General features: G+C 44.6%; 1 protein-coding gene across 1 annotated transcript; it reads left to right on the top strand.

Annotated features, from left to right (window-relative positions):
• Positions 1-5,083: 5,083 nt before the first annotated feature.
• On the top strand, positions 5,084-18,192 carry MED9 (mediator complex subunit 9). Its single transcript, XM_012747931.2, has 2 exons — positions 5,084-5,380; positions 16,168-18,192. Exons 1-2 carry the CDS (start codon positions 5,154-5,156, stop codon positions 16,382-16,384), a joined length of 444 nt encoding a protein of 147 aa, XP_012603385.1. The 5' UTR covers positions 5,084-5,153; the 3' UTR covers positions 16,385-18,192.
• Positions 18,193-19,321: the final 1,129 nt, after the last annotated feature.

Genomic DNA, 19,321 nt, shown 5'->3' with positions numbered 1-19,321 from the left:
AGCCTGAGTATTCCCAGTCTGCAGGTGAGGGAAGCTGGGCTGAGAGAAATGGAACGACTTAGATCATGGCAGCTGTGTCCTCTACCCAGCTCACTTTAAAGGAGGGAAACGAGGCCTGGGGAGGGGTCCTCGCTCTGCGCTGCCCTGCCCACCGATGCCAGGACTCACCATGCCAGGCCAGCGCCTGCACCAGCGAACTCTGCTGGGGCGTGGCAGAGCTGCCTTCCAACCCTCGCGCCTGACTGCGAGTCCCGTCCCCTTTCGGCCCTCCAGCTGGTGTGCGCTCCGTGTCACACGCTCATGCTGACCTGGCAGGCCAGAGAGAGCCACAGCAGGGAGGACCGCTGGTCCCTTCCTGGCAGATGGCTGGTAAGGCCAGTGAGCTGTGTTGACGAGCAAGCTCAGGGTTTGGAAGGAACGAATCTGTGAGCCTTCTAGAGAGAGTGTGGGCCTGGGTCTTGGTTTCTCCTCTGGCAGGTAGGGTAATAAATACATCAGACTTTTTAAAGAAGGGAACAAGTTTATGTAAAATGCCCAGCACAAGGTTGGGCAAAAAACAGTCATCATCCTCCCTGTGCTCTGTGTGACCTTCAGGATAGAGGCAAGTGCCTGTCCCACTGGCATCCTTCTGCCAGCCCACCAAGCAAAGACAGGGTAGTGGCGTGTGGGGAGAACAGCGAGCCGCCCCTCTCAGCCCACTGGGAAACAGACAGAGTTCCCTGCGCTGGGGGTTCGGCGTGGAGCTGGCGGGCAGAGGTCCGGAAATTGGGAGGAAATGTTCATAGCTCACAGAACCACATTTCCAAAGACACCTTATAGAGAAGGCAGGGGCTAGGGGACAGTCGAGGTGCTACTGCCATTTGGAACCTGTTGCTTTCCACAGCTTTGGATATTTGGAGGTCTGTGGTTACAGGCTCTCTCCTCCTGTCCCAAGAGGGCAGGAAGCCCAGCCAGGGGGCTGGGTCCTCTTAGCCACACTATGCTCCTCAGCATTCCAGTTTCATAATCATTTTTAACTATGATTTTGAAACTGAAGTTAATAGTCAGGACTCAAAAGATATACAATAAACCAATATGGTGAAACAAAGTAAGTTCTAGAAAAGGGGAGAAGTGAAGAGTGAGAAACAGAAAGATAACCAGGAGAAGGGTATTTTAAAACAGCTTAACAGGAGGAGTTAAAGTTGAGGTTTTTGGGGAGCAGCTGGTAGACAGAATAAAAAACTTGGCTAACAAATAATCTGAATGAAAATTAGTAAAGAGATCAGAAGGAATATGGTGTCAAAATAATAATGAACCATTTTAGGCAAAAACTATTTCCTGGAGTAGATTGCCTCTGGTTGGTATTCTATCAAAAGCTGTTTGGTAATTTTAGGGCAGCTGGTGGAGGTCTGGTGGAAAATCACAAAAAGAAGGAATGGAGACTAAAGGAGAAAATTCTCTGATTCTGAAAGATATATAGTCGGATTTGTATTCTTGAAATACCCCAAAACGAGTGCTTCTGAGAAGTGAAAGCACTAACAAAAATGAGTTGAGAAATTGGACATAATGGAGTATCTTAGAGTAAGAAGAGGATGGCTGGAAGGAATAAAAAGAAAAAATCAAACGGAGTTCTGAGAGAGAAGAAAGGCAATCTGCTGGGTGGAACCGCGCAGGGGGGCTTTTGTCTGCAGTATAAGCAATGAATCGTGGCTTGAGTGAGCTGATTCCTGGTATACATTGCACTACGTTTGGCCTGAACAATAATTGCTGCCTGTATTTTTAAACTCACAAAAATCAAAGTATTGTGTCGCTTTTCTGCCTGTCTGAGGCTCCAGGTTATGAAAAGGATGAATCATATGGAAGAATATAGCTTTGATGAAAAAGCCCCTAATCACACAATGACACGATGATTTTAACAAGACCCATGATGTTTGTCTGACAGAGAAGGGACTATTTTTGGACTTCACGTAGCAGAAATATATCACAAGAACATTTACAGGTATTTGTGATGCAGGTCCACTTTGAGCATCTGAAAGTTCAATTGTGGTTACAGTCTGGTTTTTGTACGTGTTCTTGTATTAACAGTTGGTTTCACAAGGAATAACTTTCTTGTTTTGTTTTTTTTTTTGTTTGTTTTGTTTTTTTTTAATTTTTAGAAAGTAGCAGTAACAGCTAAAGCTTAAATAGTGCTTCCTATGTGCCAGGCACTGTTTGAAGCCCTTGATGTACCTTGACTTCTGGAAATTTTACAGCAGCCCCGTGAGGTAGGCACTATATGCTTCCATTTTGCAGATGGGAAGACAGATTTAGGATGGTTAAGTGACTCGCCCAGGTCAGACAGCCAGAAGCAGAGCCTGGACTCTATATACCAACCCCCCACATACCCACCCCCATGCTTGCCAATTGTTCATATTTTTCCTATTTGTTTCTAGGTCTCTTATAACATATGAAAGAAAGAAAACACTACACAGAAAGTTGCCGTGCCTGTTACATTCCCATTCCCTGTTCCAGCCCCCGTCCCATGCATGTGAGCTGTACTCTCTAGCTCCTTCTTCAAATATTCTTACATACATGTCTGGTATCTATGGACAATACAAAGTGTTATTTTGTATGTTTCAACATTTACATAAGTGGTACTATACCCTCAATCCTTTGTGCAACTTGCTGTTTCTCCATTTCCACAGGGATGACTGCGGTCGCCATCTGTGTCGACATGCGTCCATCTCTCTGCACCGTCCAGTGAGCGCAGTAGCTGCTGGCCACAGCTGGCTCCTGGGCACTTGAAATGTGGCTAATTCGAATTGAGATGTGCTGTAAGTATATAACACACACTGGATTTCAAAGCCAGTATGAAAAACAGGAAAACACCTAACAGTTTAATAATTCTTAATATTGATTACATGTTGAAATTGTGATATTTTGGATATACTGGGCTAAATAAAATACGTTATTAAAATTAACTTCACCTGTTTCTAATTTCTTTAATGTGGCTACTAGAAAACTGAAAGGCCATGTGTGGCTCAGACGTGTGGCTCACGTTATATTCCTACTGGAGGGCCCTGAGGTAGCTCATTCCTCTTAACTGCTGTCAATTTGGGCTTTGTTAATTGGTAAAGGAGGGAGCCCTAAATCAGAAAAATAAGAAGAATTAACATTTACTAAGCACAGATACTTTCTAAGTGCTTTACATGTAACAGCCATTCAGTCCTCCTGTGAGGTTGCACGGCCACGCAAAATGAGGTTAAGCACTTGGCTGAAGTCACGCTACTTCAGAGAGCCTGAGCTGGGATTGAAGTCAGGCAAGCTGGCTCCAAAGCCTGACTGTGGAACTACCAAGTGGACTAGACAAGGTCCTGTGGGAAATAGTGTAAATCTACCTAAGAAAGCAATGACCATGTAGCTTAACTTGGTGAAGTCTCTAACAATACATTCTCCTTACGTATCAGTGAAGTGTCTGCCTTTTTTGACTTTTAACCGTGTGGTTATAAACAGACACACATTTGTTGCGGCAATTTCAGCTGTAATGAAACCAGCACAGGCAGTACTTTTCTGACATCCGCTTGCAACGTTGAAGTCGGTGAAGTCAGCTTTACTCTTTACCGCTAATTATATTAGCTATTTTTAGGGCACACTGTCGATGCACCATACTTGTTAATGCTTCCTGCGTTTCAGTTTGTTTTCTTTAGCCATATCTATTTATACCTAAAGTGCTTTTTAAAAGAGATGTCCTCGTTATTCTGCCAATGATAAAGTTGGGGATTGTAATTAAGTTATAAAACACACTGAGAGGGAAAAGATTATGTGTGATTGCCATGGGGATATTATTGATGAATATTGGATTGTTTTTCAAATTCTTAATAAAAACCCACTTTAACATCTTGAATCATAAAGTTACAGAACTTGTAGGGACTTGAGGTCTCCTTAGTGTTGGTTAAAACCATCGGCTTAGTGTCAGGCAAAATACGTGACCCTCCTGCCAGTATCTTAACTGCTATTGGCCTCAGTGTCCTCTTCTATAAGATGGGAATCCTGACACCCACTTTCTAGAGTTCTTTTGTGGATTAAATGAGATAGTGACTATGACTCTGTTCTTTGTCTGTACTTTTATTCCATGGGAGTGTGGTAATCACTACAATTACTACTATAATAGCGTCACTCTTTCTCCAGACGAGTCCAAGGGCATACAATCTCGTCAAGCATCTCTGGCCCTATTCCAACGGGTCTTCTCCTCCATTCTCTGCCAGGACTCTTGAACTCTTCCTTTAGGCGGAGAGGTCCGTGGTTGGAAGGAAGAAAATGCTGCAGTCCCCTCCCCTCCCAGGAAACTGGGACCTAGGGGCTTAAGGAACTAGCCTAAAGGTATGGTGAGTACCTGATGTTGGCTTTCTTCTAGGATATGATATTCATACTCCTGGCACGAATCCCCTCTGCATTGTATTGAAAGTGAGACCAGCTTCCCCACCAACCACACACACACACACACACACACACATTTAACCCAGCACCTGCCATCCAGCAGGTGCATACTAAATGTTTATTGAGTGGAATTATTAACTCCTCCCTCTGCAGCCCCGTGGAACTTGGAGGGACAGCAATTTCTTTGCCTCTGCGTCCTTAGGGCTTAGCACTAGGGCTTAGCACGAGGTCTGACCCTATGGGCTCGCTCGGGTCTGCTGCCTCCCCTCTTGGAGGCTTGCGTGGCGAAGGCGCCTTCGTCTCTGGGTTCCCAGCACCCAGAGAGCTCAGGCCTTAAGCGCACAGGTGCCAGGCAAATGCTGCCTACTCTTCCCGCAGTTCCACTTGGTTCTTGGCGAGACTTTGGCGGTCTGAGCCAAGACTCCTGTGTTAGTTGCTCTGGGGCCCTCTTAGTCATGTGAACAAGAATAAGAAGACATTTTTGAAATAAATCTCTTATTTCTTACTATTTAATAATTTAGCTATTTTGACTCACAACCAAATCCAGGCCACCCCAAACCGGCCAACGTTACCTAGCAACAGTCTTCCCCGCCCCCGTGTCTTTGCCCCGCCCCGTGGCCCGTGCGCACGCTCAGAGCCTTCATCCAGGCCCCACCCCTCGCGGGACGCGCGATGGTGACGTATAGAGTCTGCGACGCTTTCGCCCAGCCAACCCCTGGTGTCCGGTTGGCTTGACTCCCTGACAGAGCCCGGGCGCCATGGCCTCCGCTGGGGTTGCTGCCGGGCGACAGGCCGAAGATGCTTTACCGCCGTCGTCCGAGCCACCGCTGCCTGACACCAAGCCGCTGCCGCCTCCTCAGCAGCCGCCGCCGGTCGCTGCGCCTCAACCGCAGCAGTCGCCCGCGCCGCGGCCTCAGTCACCAGCCCGCGTGAGGGAGGAAGAGAATTACTCCTTTTTACCTTTGGTTCACAGCATCATCAAATGGTAAGAACCTAGGAGAGGACCAATCACCACACTCCCTCTCGCTTCTCGTCTCACCGGTTTCAGAGCTGCAAGAGGCCTGGGCGTCTGAGGCACGCCCCCATTTGACAGATGGGGAAACTGAGACCCAGAGCAGGAAGAGGCCTCTCAAAACCGCAGAGACAATCATTGACTTCAGCGAGCGCTTTGAGCCCTGAGTGTTGCGATTTTCGTTAAAATGAAGTCATCCTAGAAACTAAATACACAAGACTCTGTTGTCCAGCTGCTCAAGTGTGCATCCCAGCGTTCTTGAGCAAATTAAATTTCTCTGAGCCTCAGTTTTCTTACCAAAAAGACATGATCTGGAATAACCCATGATTTAAAAGATTGAGAGATGGGATGGTGATGGGAAACATTAGAGGAAACAAAGACACAGAAGTTGCCCCAGATGGTTAGATCCCCATGTACTGACTTTGTTCTAAAATAGTATTAAAGGAAGTGGTTGTCATCCATTTGGCCAGCATTCAGGTTAGCCTGAGTTTTCAAACAGACCCTGTAAAGGGAAAAAACAAAACCACAAACCAAACAGGAGTCTCCCTGATCCCTGTGTTTGCCTTAATTATTATTATTATTATTTATATATTTTTTGAGACGGAGTCTCTCTGTTGCCCGGGCTAGAGTGCCATGGCGTCAGCTTAGCTCACAGCAACCTCAGACTCCTGGGCTCAAACAATCTTCCTGCCTCAGCCTCCCGAGTAGCTGGGACTACAGGCATGCGCCACCATGCCTGGCTAATTTATATATATATATATATATATATATATATATATATATATATATATATATATATATATATATATATATATATATTTTTTTTTTTTTTTTTAGTTGGCCAATTAATTTCTTTCTATTTTTAGTAGTGACGGGGTCTCCCTCTTGCTCAGACTGGTCTCCAACTCCTGACCTTGAGCTATCCTCCCACCTCAGCCTCCCAGAGAGCTAGGATTACAGGTGTGAGCCACCGCACCCTGGCCTACCTTAATTATTTTTATTGTTACGTTACTTCAATATATATTCACATGATACTAGGTGTAAACTCCTAGGTTGCAATTCTTATTCCACTATTAAAAACCAAAACAAAGTAAATTAAAAGAAAATTACCATTCCAGTAACACTCAAGTGATCATTAACATGTTCTTTGATGTTTTGCTGAAATGAAATTGTTACAGCTGAAAGTCTTGACTGTTCATGGCCCGGTTTTTGAGTTTAGGCAAACTAAATTCACTTGCTGTGGGATGACCTGATTCTCTTCTGCCACTTTTCTCTTCAAATGACAGCAATGCCTTTCTTCTTACACTCTGACTTCATTTGGCTGGCTTCACTTGGTATGAAAATACTGTTTCTAGGGTACTGAGGCAGACTGTTCTGAGTTTGTTAGCCTGTGATAATGATCACAAACAGAAATGCAAATGCAGACCTTGCAATCCCAGGGCAGTGCTGGATTATAAAGGTGTTATCCAGATTAACCTCATTATACTGGTTTTAAGAAAAATATGGAAAAATGAAAACAAAACATATATTCACAAAGACAACTCGTGGACCCCTGAGAGTATATTCTTGAGCCCTGATAAAGCAATTGGGTTGGGCTGGCTTTAAAGATGGGGCAGTAAGTTATACTAGTGAGAACAGGGTTTGAAGTCAGATAGTCTTGGGTTCAAATTTGTGTACTGAAACTTGCTTGCCTTTTAATCTTGGTAAATACTTAAACTTTCCAGGCTATGATCTTCTTATTTCTAATATGTCATTAATGGATCTCAAAAGATGATTCAAATTATAATTCCATAATGTACTGGCTGGGTGACCTTGGCAAGTAACTTAGCTTCTCTGAGCCTCTTTTTCTCTTATGAAATATGAATAATAACACTTAAGTCATAGGATTATTGGGAGGTGTACTCAAGAGCATACCTGTGAAAGATTGTGTTTGGTCCCTCTGAAAGGACTGTAAAGGGTTTTTTTAAAAAAAAAAAAAATCAAGACCAAAAAGTACAGGATAAAAGGTGATTGCCACAAAGTGGAAGGCCAAGGGCTAACTCACCTGCCAGTTCCAAAGCAGCCAGCATTGACCATGGCCTCTCTCAGGAGCTGGTAGTTCCAGGACCCTTTGGAAACTGGAGTGAAGGGGGAACTAAGACCAAGAGGATTACTTAGAAGTTTCTTTAAGAGGCAATCCTATCCCACCTTCCTATTCCCCACTCCCCAAGCAGCCGAGTGACCAAACTTCCATCTTGGCCAATTAAAGGGTTACTCTTTCCCAATATTTATTCTTAGAAGGAATCATCCAGAGAGTTTCTGGACTGGGAGATACCAGACACATTGCAGGGGTAGGTAGGAGCAGCCATTACCGAAAATAGGGATTAAGAGAAAGTTCACAAACTGAATAGTGAGACCACACCCTACCTAGCCTTCTTCCCCAACCTGGCTTCTAGACTGGCAGCCGAAGAGAATGGAGGCACCTTCTCTGTGGTATCTGACCAGTCAAGAAAAAAGACATTGGAAAAGAAAAGAGTTTGGAAAGAAAAGACTTTTTTTCCTCAGGGAAGAGCCTAGTATATTCATTCTAAGAAAGTGAAAAAGCTCATACACAAAGCTTCCACTAAGCCTTTTAGTGTTTTACTCTTAAAACACTAAAACTTAGCTACTAAGTATGTGAAGAAAACCGATAGTAAGACAGGGTAAGACAGAAAAGCAGAAAAAGCCACTTGGAGGAAATAGTATGTGCAGAGGGATGTAGTGATATTATAACCATGAAAAAAAGCTAGGATCCAATGTGAAAACCTTCAGTATAGGTATGTCTTTGAGTTTATAGGCTAATGAGAGAAGGAGCCATAGACTGTGACAAGGGCAGAGGAGCACGGGAGAGAGACCTCATGAAGCCTGGAGGAGTCAGAAGCCTTGTTAAGGGTGGAGCTATCAATGAGCTTTAATTAGGAAAGAGACAGGAGGAAGGCTGATGTAGGAAGAACATAGCTAAGGACATGGAGCCAAGAAATAGTGTCAACTCATGAGGATCAACTCTCAACTTGGTAGTGCTGAGCATAAATCCAAGGTATGAAGGGGAGACAGGCAGGGAGAGCGGGGGAGGAGGGAAGAGCCTGGATATAGAGGGCAGCGAGTCCCCTTGGGGAGTAGGACTTTGTCTTCTGAGGGATGGGGAGCCCATTAGGACACCGTCCTGGCAGGCCTGGCAAGAGGCGGTGATGGGCTGGGACCATGTTCAGCTGCCCAGAGTGGTTTTCCCATGCCCTCCATCTCTTCCTCTCTTGTAACTTCCCCTCCGTGGTCCTTGTGTTATTTATTTACTCCTTGCCCAAGAGATGAATCAGGAAGTAAAACCTGAAGTAGTCAATTTAGCATTTCTTGTTTTCATAAAGATTTCAGAGTGTTACCTCATTAGGATTTTTAAAAAATTATTCAATAAAAGTAGCCACTGCAAATTCAGATGTACAGAAAAGTATAGAATGAAAAAAACGGTTCTTTTCCCCGAGTCCCCTCACCAATGGTAACTGCTGTTAATACTTTCTTCAGTTTCCTTCCAGGAATGATATATGCATGTCTTTTCAAAAAATTTATACAAATTGAGATCATGCTGTACTTTGCACTTTTCACTGATTAGTCTATTTGAGGCACCTTTCTATACTGCACACAAAGATCTATCTCATTAAGGCAGCTGCAGAAAATTGCATCTTGTGGATGCACCATAATTTATCTAATTGGTTTTCTGTTAATGGGCTTTTGAGTATTTTTCTAATTTTTGCTATTACCAACAGTGCTGAGGTAAGCATCCTTGTATTTGAGTAAGTTTATTATGAGGTAAACCCTTAGCAGTGGAATTGCTGAAGCAGAGGGTCCATATATCTTTTTTTAATATAGCTATTGCTAAATTTAGAGCTCTATATATTTTTAGCTAACTCCTCCAAAATTAAGTCCTGTAGACTGGATTGTTTAAATTAACCTAAAAAATCCATTAACTAAAATGACCCTAAATTTGCCACCTAGAGAGCATTAAAAAAAAAAATTAAAGTTGTAGATGGATTCCAAGTACTCATAGATATGAAGTAAAAAATGAGCCTCCTCCTCCACTCCTCCCAGCTCTCTTCCTTGTCCCACAACTGCATAATATTCCACCTTATAAATATGCATTATTTATCTAAACAGTTCCCTGCCCAAGGACACTCGTTTCTGGCGTTTTGCTGTTGTAATCAATGCTTCAGGGAGCATCTTTGTCAGTGCTATCTTGGTGAACTCTTGGAGTCTCTGAAAGATACATTTCTAGCAGTGGGATATGTGAATTTAAAATTTTAATCACTATTAGCAAATTCAGAAAGAATGCACCAATTTATACTTCCACCAACAGTGTGTGTGTGTTTTTCCCCACATCCCTACGATCACCAATAACTTTTAACTTTGACTAGTCTGATAGATCAGAAATGATATATTGATCTGTGTCTTTTTTTACATTAGGTAAAGCATCTTTTCATATGCAATTTTATATATCATTTGTATTTTTTCCCTATAAAATACCCATTTTTCTATTAGGTCATTCTTTTTATGAGCTCTTTATAGACTGAGGAAATAATATCTTTGTATGTCAAATGTATTGTAAATATTTCCCCCAAGTTATTGTTTTTCTTTCGTCATTGTTCATGGTCATGATGGTTTTTTTTTTTTTTCATTCAGAATCATATAATTGCATATAGTCAGATTTTGTTAAGTTTTTCCTTTATGGCTTCTGAGGTTTGGTCCTACTTAGGGCTTCCCACTCAAAAATTATAGATATTGATCCCTTTTTCCTAGGACTTTCATGGTTCCGTTTTTTTACTTTTAATTCTTTGATGCTTCTGAAATTTACTTTGGTGAAAAGAATAAAGGGGGCCCAGCTTTTACCCCCAGTTAGCCACATCTTCCCACTGTCATGTATTGAATATACATTATATGCCCTGATTGAGTTGCTGCCTTTTTCATACTGAATTCCCATGTGTTTGCTGATCAACTTCTGGACATTCTGTTCTCCAGTGCCAAACTGTTTTAGTTCTTAAAGCTTCATAGTAAATTTCATTATCTTTTAAGGTTAGTCTTCTTACTCTTTCTTGTCAGTATTTCTCTGTAGTGCCTTTACCTTTCACCTCCAATTTTATGGTAGCCTGCCTAAGATCATGATGCTTTTAGTTACTGGAACATTTTCTGCTTCTTTGCTTCTAAGCCTAGTGATACTACTCATCAGCAGGTCTTCGAGCCTTGCTTTAGAATCTTATAATCACTTCGTAATTAGCCTCTTTATAATTAGCCTTCATACTTTCCTCTCTCTAATTCATCTCGTGCATGTTATCAGGTTAATTTTTCTCTGCCCCCTGTTCTTCCCAAATTGAGCCTAAACATTTAGCCCTCCATTCAAGGTTCTCTGCAGACCGTCTTCCAATTCCCTGCCTGCACCTAACACAAAGCTCAGAGAGGGACCTTCTGTTGCAAGTACCTTTGGGTGGGTGGAGTCCTCCAGGCTGGCAGGCCTTCCAACCCTCTGCCAGGAGTGCCCACGGAAATGCCACAGAGAGCTCTGTGAGCCAGAACTCCTCCTGCATGCCTACGGCCCTGCCTGCTTCCTGGAGTGTTCCAGCTAGGACAGCCCTGCTTAGAGTTGGAGCCCATAGCACTTTCTTCTCTCCTAGTGCTTTTCCCGTAGTTGAATGAACAATTAACACTATGTATTATGTTATTTTTAAAGGATGAGGAAAAGAAAAGTCTCATTTTTATGCCTGTAAGAAACATAAACCCTACCTCTTTGAGACCTCTCTTGGTATATGTAGAAGCTACATTATAAAAGTACATACATAATAAAGAAGGAATGAAATGAGGTCCACTAGACCAGGAAAACCTATATAATTTTTTCCTTCAAATTTAGCAAATCTAATCTGAATCTGGAACTAAGTGTCCCAGCCTAGGCATTCCGAATTGCAGTGGTTACTGCCTTGCCTGATGGTTTTGGCTCACCTAGTAATAGTATTCTGTCACCATGAGTACTTTAAAACATTTTTTAAATTAAATGTTTCAGTTCTTTAGATGCCTTGGGTCACTAGGTAGGTAGCGTGGAGCCATCCTTGCCACCTCAGAGGGAGCTGAGTGATGAGCACACTATGCTGTCCTGTGCCCTTTGAGCTTGGCCAAGCTGCTTCAAAAATTCAGCTTGTTGAGGCAGGTCAACAAGGCCTCTTTCATGGGAACAGGGTGTTATAGGCCGGCTGCTTCCCACACGAGTGTCTATTTTAATCTGCCCAGCCCTCCACTCCAGCTGAGGCCTGTTCCTAGGTTGTGCATGAAGTGGCCCACAAAGAGCCCACGCTGGTTCCCTGGGGCTGGTGTACAAGTGTTACTGCAGCTCTCTGCCCTCCACTTTCTTCTCCCCAGCCACATCCCAGGGAAAAGGATGGTGCCCACAGATGGGTATATTTCAGGCCTGCTCAACAGCCTCTTCTTTCCTTCTGTTTAGTATAACTTACCAAGCACCTGCTAGGCCCACCTGAAGGCAGGCCTCTTTTTGGGTCAGCAGTTCCTCAGCGAGCCTGAGAAATTTAAGCTGGGAGCATTTATACTTGTCTACCTGGGAAGGTCAGAGGCATTTTGGTGGCACTGGTAGGGGCCTGGAAGGTATTGTTTGGGAGTTGGGGCCATCTGGAATTTTTAAGCAGCATGGTGACCTGCCCAGATTTGGGTTTCTAAAGGCAGGTGGGGCAGCGGGTTTAGGAGGGGACGATCTGGGTCCACAGGAAGGCAGTGCAGTGGGAGCTGGTGGTGGGTGGCCCAGAGGCGGCTTCTAGAGGAGGTGGAGTTGGTAGGATCGGTGGCTGGGAGGATGTGAGGCATACAGGAGCGAGTCTCTGAGGGTAGCTGTCTAGCACGCCAGAGGCAGGCAGTGAGTCCACTCTGGACATTTGCCCTCTCCCCACACTCCAGGGAGAAACTACTTGGTGACTGTTGGAAGGAGGGACGTAAATTCAGGAAGTTGGACTGACTGGGAAAATGTTCTCAGCATCCAGAGGTGGGAGTGGATGAAAGTGTTCTGGGGCATTTTGTAGAGCCATGTCTTTTCAAACACCCTTTAGCAGCAGAACCTTTTGTCATTCCTCCCCGAAAACAATGTTTTTTTGTTTTTTTTTTGAGACAGAGTCTCACTTTGTTGCCCAGGCTAGAATGAGTGCCGTGGCATCAGCCTAGCTCACAGCAACCTTAAACTCCTGGGCTCAAGCGATCCTTCTGCCTCAGCCTCCCAAGTGGCTGGGACTACAGGCGTGCACCACCATGCCCGGCTAATTTTTTCTATATATATTATTTGGCCAATTAATTTCTTTCTATTTATAGTAGAGATGGGGTCTCACTCTTGCTCAGGCTGGTTTCGAACTCCTGACCTCGAGCAATCCGCCCGCCTCGGCCTCCCAGAGAGCTAGGATTACAGGCTTGAGCCACCGCACCCAGCCATGTTTTTCACATGTAATCCTGTGAGCCAATGGAAGCAAGGGTGTGAGGTTCAAAGCCTCTGTTCCAGAAGCCCCTTAGGTCATGGCAGAACTGGAACAGAGAAATACAGATAGCTGATAGATAAGTAATAGCCAGTGTTGTCCATGATCACATGGAATGTACGTCAGTACAGGTTTTTGGAGGGCATTTTGGTAATATCTGTCAAAAATGTAAATATACATAACCTTTGACCCAGAATTCCTACTTCTAGGGAATTTTCTTGCCAGAATACTTGCACAAGTACATAAAGATGTAGGTACAAAATGTTCACTGTCATTTTGACAAATTGCAAACATTCCAAATACCCATGAACAGCCAAAAAATTTAGCTGTATAATTATATATGTGTCAACATGGAAAGATGTCCAAGGGGCATTGTTAAGTACAAAAAGCAAGAGTCAGAACCATGTATGGTCACATTTCTGTTAAGTAACAAAAGTGTGTTTGTATGTTCTTGTATATTTCGAAGCAGTGTTAAACAATGAACACCACATATTAACAGACATTATCTCTGGGACACAGGATTAAAGGGAAATTCCTTGTGTAAGCCTTGGGTGTCTTGTCATTTTTGAATTTTTTCCCTCAAACATCTATTACTGTCATTTAAAAAAATAATTATGGAGAGATGAAAGCCATTGGAGTTAGTGCAGCAGGAGAGACTGCAGGCAGAGGAGAGGGCTGGGAAGGGCCGGTCCTAGGGAGAGTCAGCTAGAACAGAGTGGAGTGCGTGGCAAGGGGGGGCAGAAGTTTTGAGGAGGAAGAAATGGGAAACCAAGTCAGAGGCCATGGAGAGGTCAAAAGACATGACTGTCAGGGTTGGGAGGAGGTTGGTGTCAGTGCATCCAGGAGATTCCTTTTGCTTCTAAGTCACTGCAACTGCACAGTTGCTGGCCAGTTTGCATCTATATTAAAGTACATTAAAAAAAAAAATTGGGGCATAATTCTCAGACCCACCCACCTAAACCCTGTGCAGTTTGCCTATGAGTCTGGTGACACAGATACAAATGTCTGTTGTCCAAGGGAAGGGTACTCTGAGGATCACCCCTAGCAGTAGTGTTTTTGTCCATAAGCAGAGTAGGTGGGCCCAAGATGCCCTGATCTTGCCTTGTTTGTATGATTTTCATCCTCCTTGACCTAGTCGCCTTTTTTCCTTCCTTCTAAAATTGGCTGATGACTAACATTGAACACAAAGCCAGGCCCATTTAGAGCTTTCTGCCTTTATTCACTCAACATTTGGGCCTGTCGCTTTTCTTTTGCCTTGAGTATTTCACAGAAATCCTGGCTTCACAGGTGCCCATTTGGTTCAAATAGTATGTTCTGAATAGCGTCTTTTCCTCACGCCAGGAGTTCAGTGCTATTTACTTCCACCAACTAGGACAGTTGAGGAGCTTCCAGGGGGCCTCCCTCTGGGCTACGTGGCCCCCTTTCAGCTCAGCTCCCCTCCAGGCAGATTTTCATGCAGTTCCTTTTTTATTATCTGAAGACCATCTCTTTTCCAGAAAGTTCACCAGGTAAAGAATGGGCTACCCTTGAGATTTGGGAGTTTTCAGAAATAAGCATCTTAAACATGGCCCACTTTTTACTGTCAGAATTAAATTTTCTTTAGGGCCAGGTTACATTTGCTTCAAGAACTAGATTATCTTAACTTCCTTCCAAATTTCTATTATATATATTTTTTGCTTCTACCATGTCCTTTCAGACTCATATGATATGAATCAGTTTTCTTAAAACTGTGTTTTAATTTCAAAGCTTCCTTTGGGCTTAAATTCATAACAGTGTGTTAACATGCATGCCATCCAAGTATGATGATTTCAAAAGTCCAGATGGTATCTTTCCACATGTGTGGATCAGAGCTGAGACTGAAAAGAATTAAAATAAAAGATGTTCCCTGTTTGCTTCCCTCTAAAAGATTTTCGGTTCTCACGAATACCGGTTACTCCTCCCTAGAAACTGAGAAAAAGGTATGCCATTCATTGTGTCTCTAGGTTGAGAGCATCAAATGACAACAAGAAGTGTTTGGCTGGCTGTTTGTTCCCTGGAATAAATGATGGGCTCTCCGATCCTGCCTCTGAGTTTAGAGCAACTGATAAATAGTGAGCAGGCCCTCATGGCCGTCTGATTTGCTAGGTGTGAGACGTAACCAACCGATGGATCACCAGGAAAGATGGGTATTCTGTCTGCGTAAGCAGAGAATTGATGAATAATAAACATGAATTAGCACCATCTGGGTTGAAATTTCCCATCTGGGATGAACATTTATTAAAAAAATAAGTGATCATTGACCGTTTTTCCCTCTTACACCTCACTGGCTTATTCCTAGAACAGCTTGCCGAATTGGCTTTTAGTGTTTAGTCTCAACTGCTTGTTTTCAAAAGCTCATCAACTTACTAACTTTTAAAAAATGTATAGGAGCAAGGCTGTGTCTTTGATCTTAGGTGAGGGTTTTTGTTCTTGTTTTGTTTTTAATTTGGTAGTGACAGGGGAGCATGGATCTCTGCACAGCTAATAATAGCTGTGAGATGAAGTGAATGATTTGCCTGGAAAATGAGCTTGACCTGAAGGCAAGGAGTTGAGATGAGTATGGAAGGAGAGAGCCTGTACCTGCCGAGAAATTTCCAATAGCTGGTAACTAATTTAAAATTTGTGAACAGCTCTATGGAAATTAGTGTTTATGTTAACAGGTTCAAGCAAGCATCAAAACACCAGCTAAAATTATCTCTTGCTGATTTTAAAAGTTTCCTGTTTAGCCTGGAAATGGCTCAAATTAGACAAAATATAGTATTTCAACAAATTTTGTTTGGCATTTGTCACCTGATATTGGTATTGGTTCATTCATTTATCCAGCACATATTTATGAATGTAGTTGCCAAGCGTTCATTCTTTCAACAAATATTTCTTGAGTGCCTGCAGTGTCCTATGCACTGGGTCAGGGATGGGGCTACATCCGTGAAGGGGCAGACAGTTCCCGCCCTCATAGAATAACAGTTGACTAGACTGAAGAGCAGAGAGTTGAAGTGTCTGATCCTGCGAGTATGCCAGGCACTCCAGTGCTTTGCCTGGCTTACAGATGCCTAAGAAAGAACCCGTCCCCGTCTTCTAGAGGTGCACAGCCTAGTAAGGGGACAGACACATAAAGCATCTAAAAGATACTATGGGAGTGACAGCTGGCTCTGGGGGGTACAAAGCAGGAAAGCGAGGTGTGGATCCCAGCTGTGAATGCTAACAACTGCCTTCTGCCCCCTGCAGCATGGACAAGGACAGTCCGGATGTCCACCAGGACCTGAATGCCCTCAAAACCAAGTTCCAGGAGATGCGAAAGCTCATCAGCACCATGCCTGGCATCCACCTGAGCCCTGAGCAGCAGCAGCAGCAGCTGCACAGCCTCCGGGAGCAAGTCAGGACCAAGAACGAACTTCTGCAAAAGTACAAGAGCCTCTGCATGTTTGAAATCCCCAAGGAGTAGAGTGAGGCCAACTCCAATACCTGAGAAAGAAGAGGGAAGGCAAAGGTCTCCCCACCCCAGCACTCCCTTGGAGTGTGTTTCCTTTGTACCCCAGCTCTGAACCTCAGCGCCAGCGTGCAGGCTGCTGCTGCCTTGTCAGCATTGACTGCAGGGAGCCGGCGCAGCAGGCCCCACGGGGGCTTCCTTGTATATATACATATGTCTCGATGCATGATAACTTAAGTGCCTGGTGGTGGAAGTCAGAATGTTCCTGGAGGCTGGAAGGGGGTGGAGGACTCTGCCCTGCCTCTGGGGAGGGGCCATCTGCTGTGTGTGTGTGTGTGTGTGTGTGTGTGTGTGTGTGTGTGTGTGTGTTTGCAGATCTGAAGAGCACAGTGGGAAAGGAGGCAGCTCGCCTTTGCTTGCTTCCCTCCCTCTCCTCCACCCCCCCATTTGATCAGAGTGTACCAAGTACATATCGTTCTTGTTAACTGCAGTTTCATGAAATATTTGCATAGAATTCACTGGTTCAATTAGGCTTGCACTCATATGGCATGGATTTAACATGATAAAAGAAGGCTGTGAGAGAATGAACATTGTTTTGAAAGGTCAGAGGGTGGCTTTCCCCCCCCCCCCCAAACAGTTTGGTTCCTTTTATGTTTGGATCAGTGAATGGAACTATACCCATGAGGATGTCAGCCCAGAGCCCTGCCAGGCAGCCCCTGCCTCCAGATTCCCTGCCTCCTGCGGGTTCCCTGCCTCTCCCACACATTCTCCTTACCTCAGCTCCTGCTCTCTTCAGCTCCTGTCGCCTTTGATTAGTGCCTGAGAATGGCCAAACCACTTCGCATCTGCAGTGCTTCCTGGGGTTGGTGAGGTGTTGTCCTTTCTATGCAGGCTCAGACAGGTTTTCAGGTGGACAGATCTTCCTTCTTTTGGCATTTCTGATTCACATTGCCCTGGTTTAAAAAAGTTGCCCTGGTTTAAAAAAGTATTTCCCCTCTGGCCTTCTCACTCAAGAGTCAGCAACATTTACTGCACTGCAAAGGGTTCATGATGCACTTTTTGTTCAGAGAAAGGCAGCTCTAAGTGACAGTTCAGATGCTCCTTCAGCCGGGGTGAAGTAGGCTTGGAAGTTATATAGCCAAGTTCTAGCTCTTAAATATTTATAAACCTCCCTCGTTCCTCCCCTGATTTCTTCCAGATGGGACATTTTATTTGTGTGCTTTTCCTTTGTCAAATTGAGGTAAGAGCAGTTCTTTCCCTTGCCTCTTAAGGATGGGGTGAGAAGTAATTGAATATTGTTTGGGTCTAGAAACGATCACATAACCTGTGCTGACCAGTTCAGGGGCTTAGCAGCTGCCTGCCAGCTGACCTCGTTGGCAGGAATATTGGTCGGAGATGTTTTTAGCAGAGTTCCAGTGGTGGTGACCTGCAGCCAGCTGTCAGAAAGTGGCTAGCATATTAGGACCGGGAGATGTGTGAGAAGATCAAATTTCAGTGGCTTTGGACAGAAAAGCAGATTCTGAATTTAAGTGGTTGGTCACCTTTAGACCAGTTCTACCTTGGGATTGTTATTTAACTGAATCAGTTATTTTCTTGAAATTTTGGAGTAGTGGGTGGGCCAGTTTTAAGGCTCTGACCAAATACCATGAAACGCAAAGCACATAAAGATACCAGACCATTGGGGTCTGCCTGCACTGCAAGGCTGAAGTGGAGAAAGGCTCTTCACAGAGGCAGAGGCAGCCAGGACCTTCCTTGTATTCCAGTGTTTTGAATTGTGACATTTTTCAAATGTATAATTAAAAGAACTTATGCTTTGCTCCCTGGACGTCATGGTTTTTGTACTAAGAAATCCATAGTAGGGTGGCTCTTGTATAGTCGAAAGGAAAGCATTCTTACTTTGCTCAGACACAGAATAAAACCTCTGCTGCTTACCTTCCTCCACCCCGGCACACAGCGACACCAGCATCAAGGCAGAATGACTTCTCTCCCAGGAGGCATTTGTCCCCAAGGCTAGTTTGTCTGGTGGGTCATCCCTGCCTGTGGCAGCCCCTGGGGTGTCTGCTGTTGTGGGGTGTGTCCCCTCTGGTGATTTGAGGAGGTTCAGTCCTGTAGGAAGTGCACTCACTGAGCAGGGTTGAAATCCCTCCCCAGGACAATGTTGAGTGTCCCTCACAGGGCTGTGCACCCTCTTGAGGCTACCAATTATTTGGATTACTGGGTGGCAGGCGCTTGTGCTAAGTACTTTTCAAACATCACACTTAATCCCCACAGCAACCCCATGCAGAGAGGGCTCTCTGTGTTCCTCCTTTGGGCCTTGGCAGGTGTTACCTGCCCAAGTTTGCAGTTACTAGTGGCAGATAAAGGTAAGTCCCCCTGAGAGGCAGACAGCAAGGCAGAGAGGGTCGCTGGAGCCCACTTGGAGCACCACCTGAAGTGGGGGCGGGAGGCTGTGCGGATTTTTGTCTCCAGACTGGATGTGGCAACCCTGGAGGCCGGGGGTGGCATCAGCCAGCTCCCACAGGGGCCTCTCAGCCTCGGTTTCCTTAATGGTGAAAGCAGGCCCTGAGAGACAACCTTCACACTGGGTCTAGTGACAAAATAGCCAGGCACAGTTCCAGTGGCCCTTATGCTGATGGGGCAGTAAGAATGTCCTCTCAGAAAATGAGGCCCTTTGTGACTTTGCCTAAAGAAAACTAAGCAGGTAGGTAGAGGGCAAGAAAGATTTCAGCTCTAGGGAAGCCCCTGAGATCCTTTATATTTGTCCTGGTTTTCCAGGGAACCATTCCCCGAATAGACAGACTGGGTCTGCATCTGGAGCTGCTTGGGAGCCCTTTCCCCGCAGTGGCTGAAGCTATTTTCAGACTGCCAGGATTATTTTCCCTTTCTAGGGTAGGTGAGCCTAATTCATCAGAAGAAGAAACCCAGCCTCCTCCCTTGTCCCCGCCCTTCCCC

This window comes from Microcebus murinus, chromosome 18 (assembly GCF_040939455.1).
Source record: "Microcebus murinus isolate Inina chromosome 18, M.murinus_Inina_mat1.0, whole genome shotgun sequence".
Lineage (NCBI taxonomy): Eukaryota > Metazoa > Chordata > Mammalia > Primates > Cheirogaleidae > Microcebus > Microcebus murinus.
Note: the sequence above shows the minus strand (reverse complement) of the source record. Positions and strands in the feature narration are given on the sequence as shown.

Coding starts and splice junctions, on each gene's coding strand:
- MED9 (XM_012747931.2), top strand. CDS start 5,154: ATGGCCTCCGCTGGGGTTGCTGCCGGGCGACAGGCCGAAGATGCTTTA. Junction 5,381..16,167: donor GTTCACAGCATCATCAAATG/GTAAGAACCTAG, acceptor TGCCCCCTGCAG/CATGGACAAGGACAGTCCGG.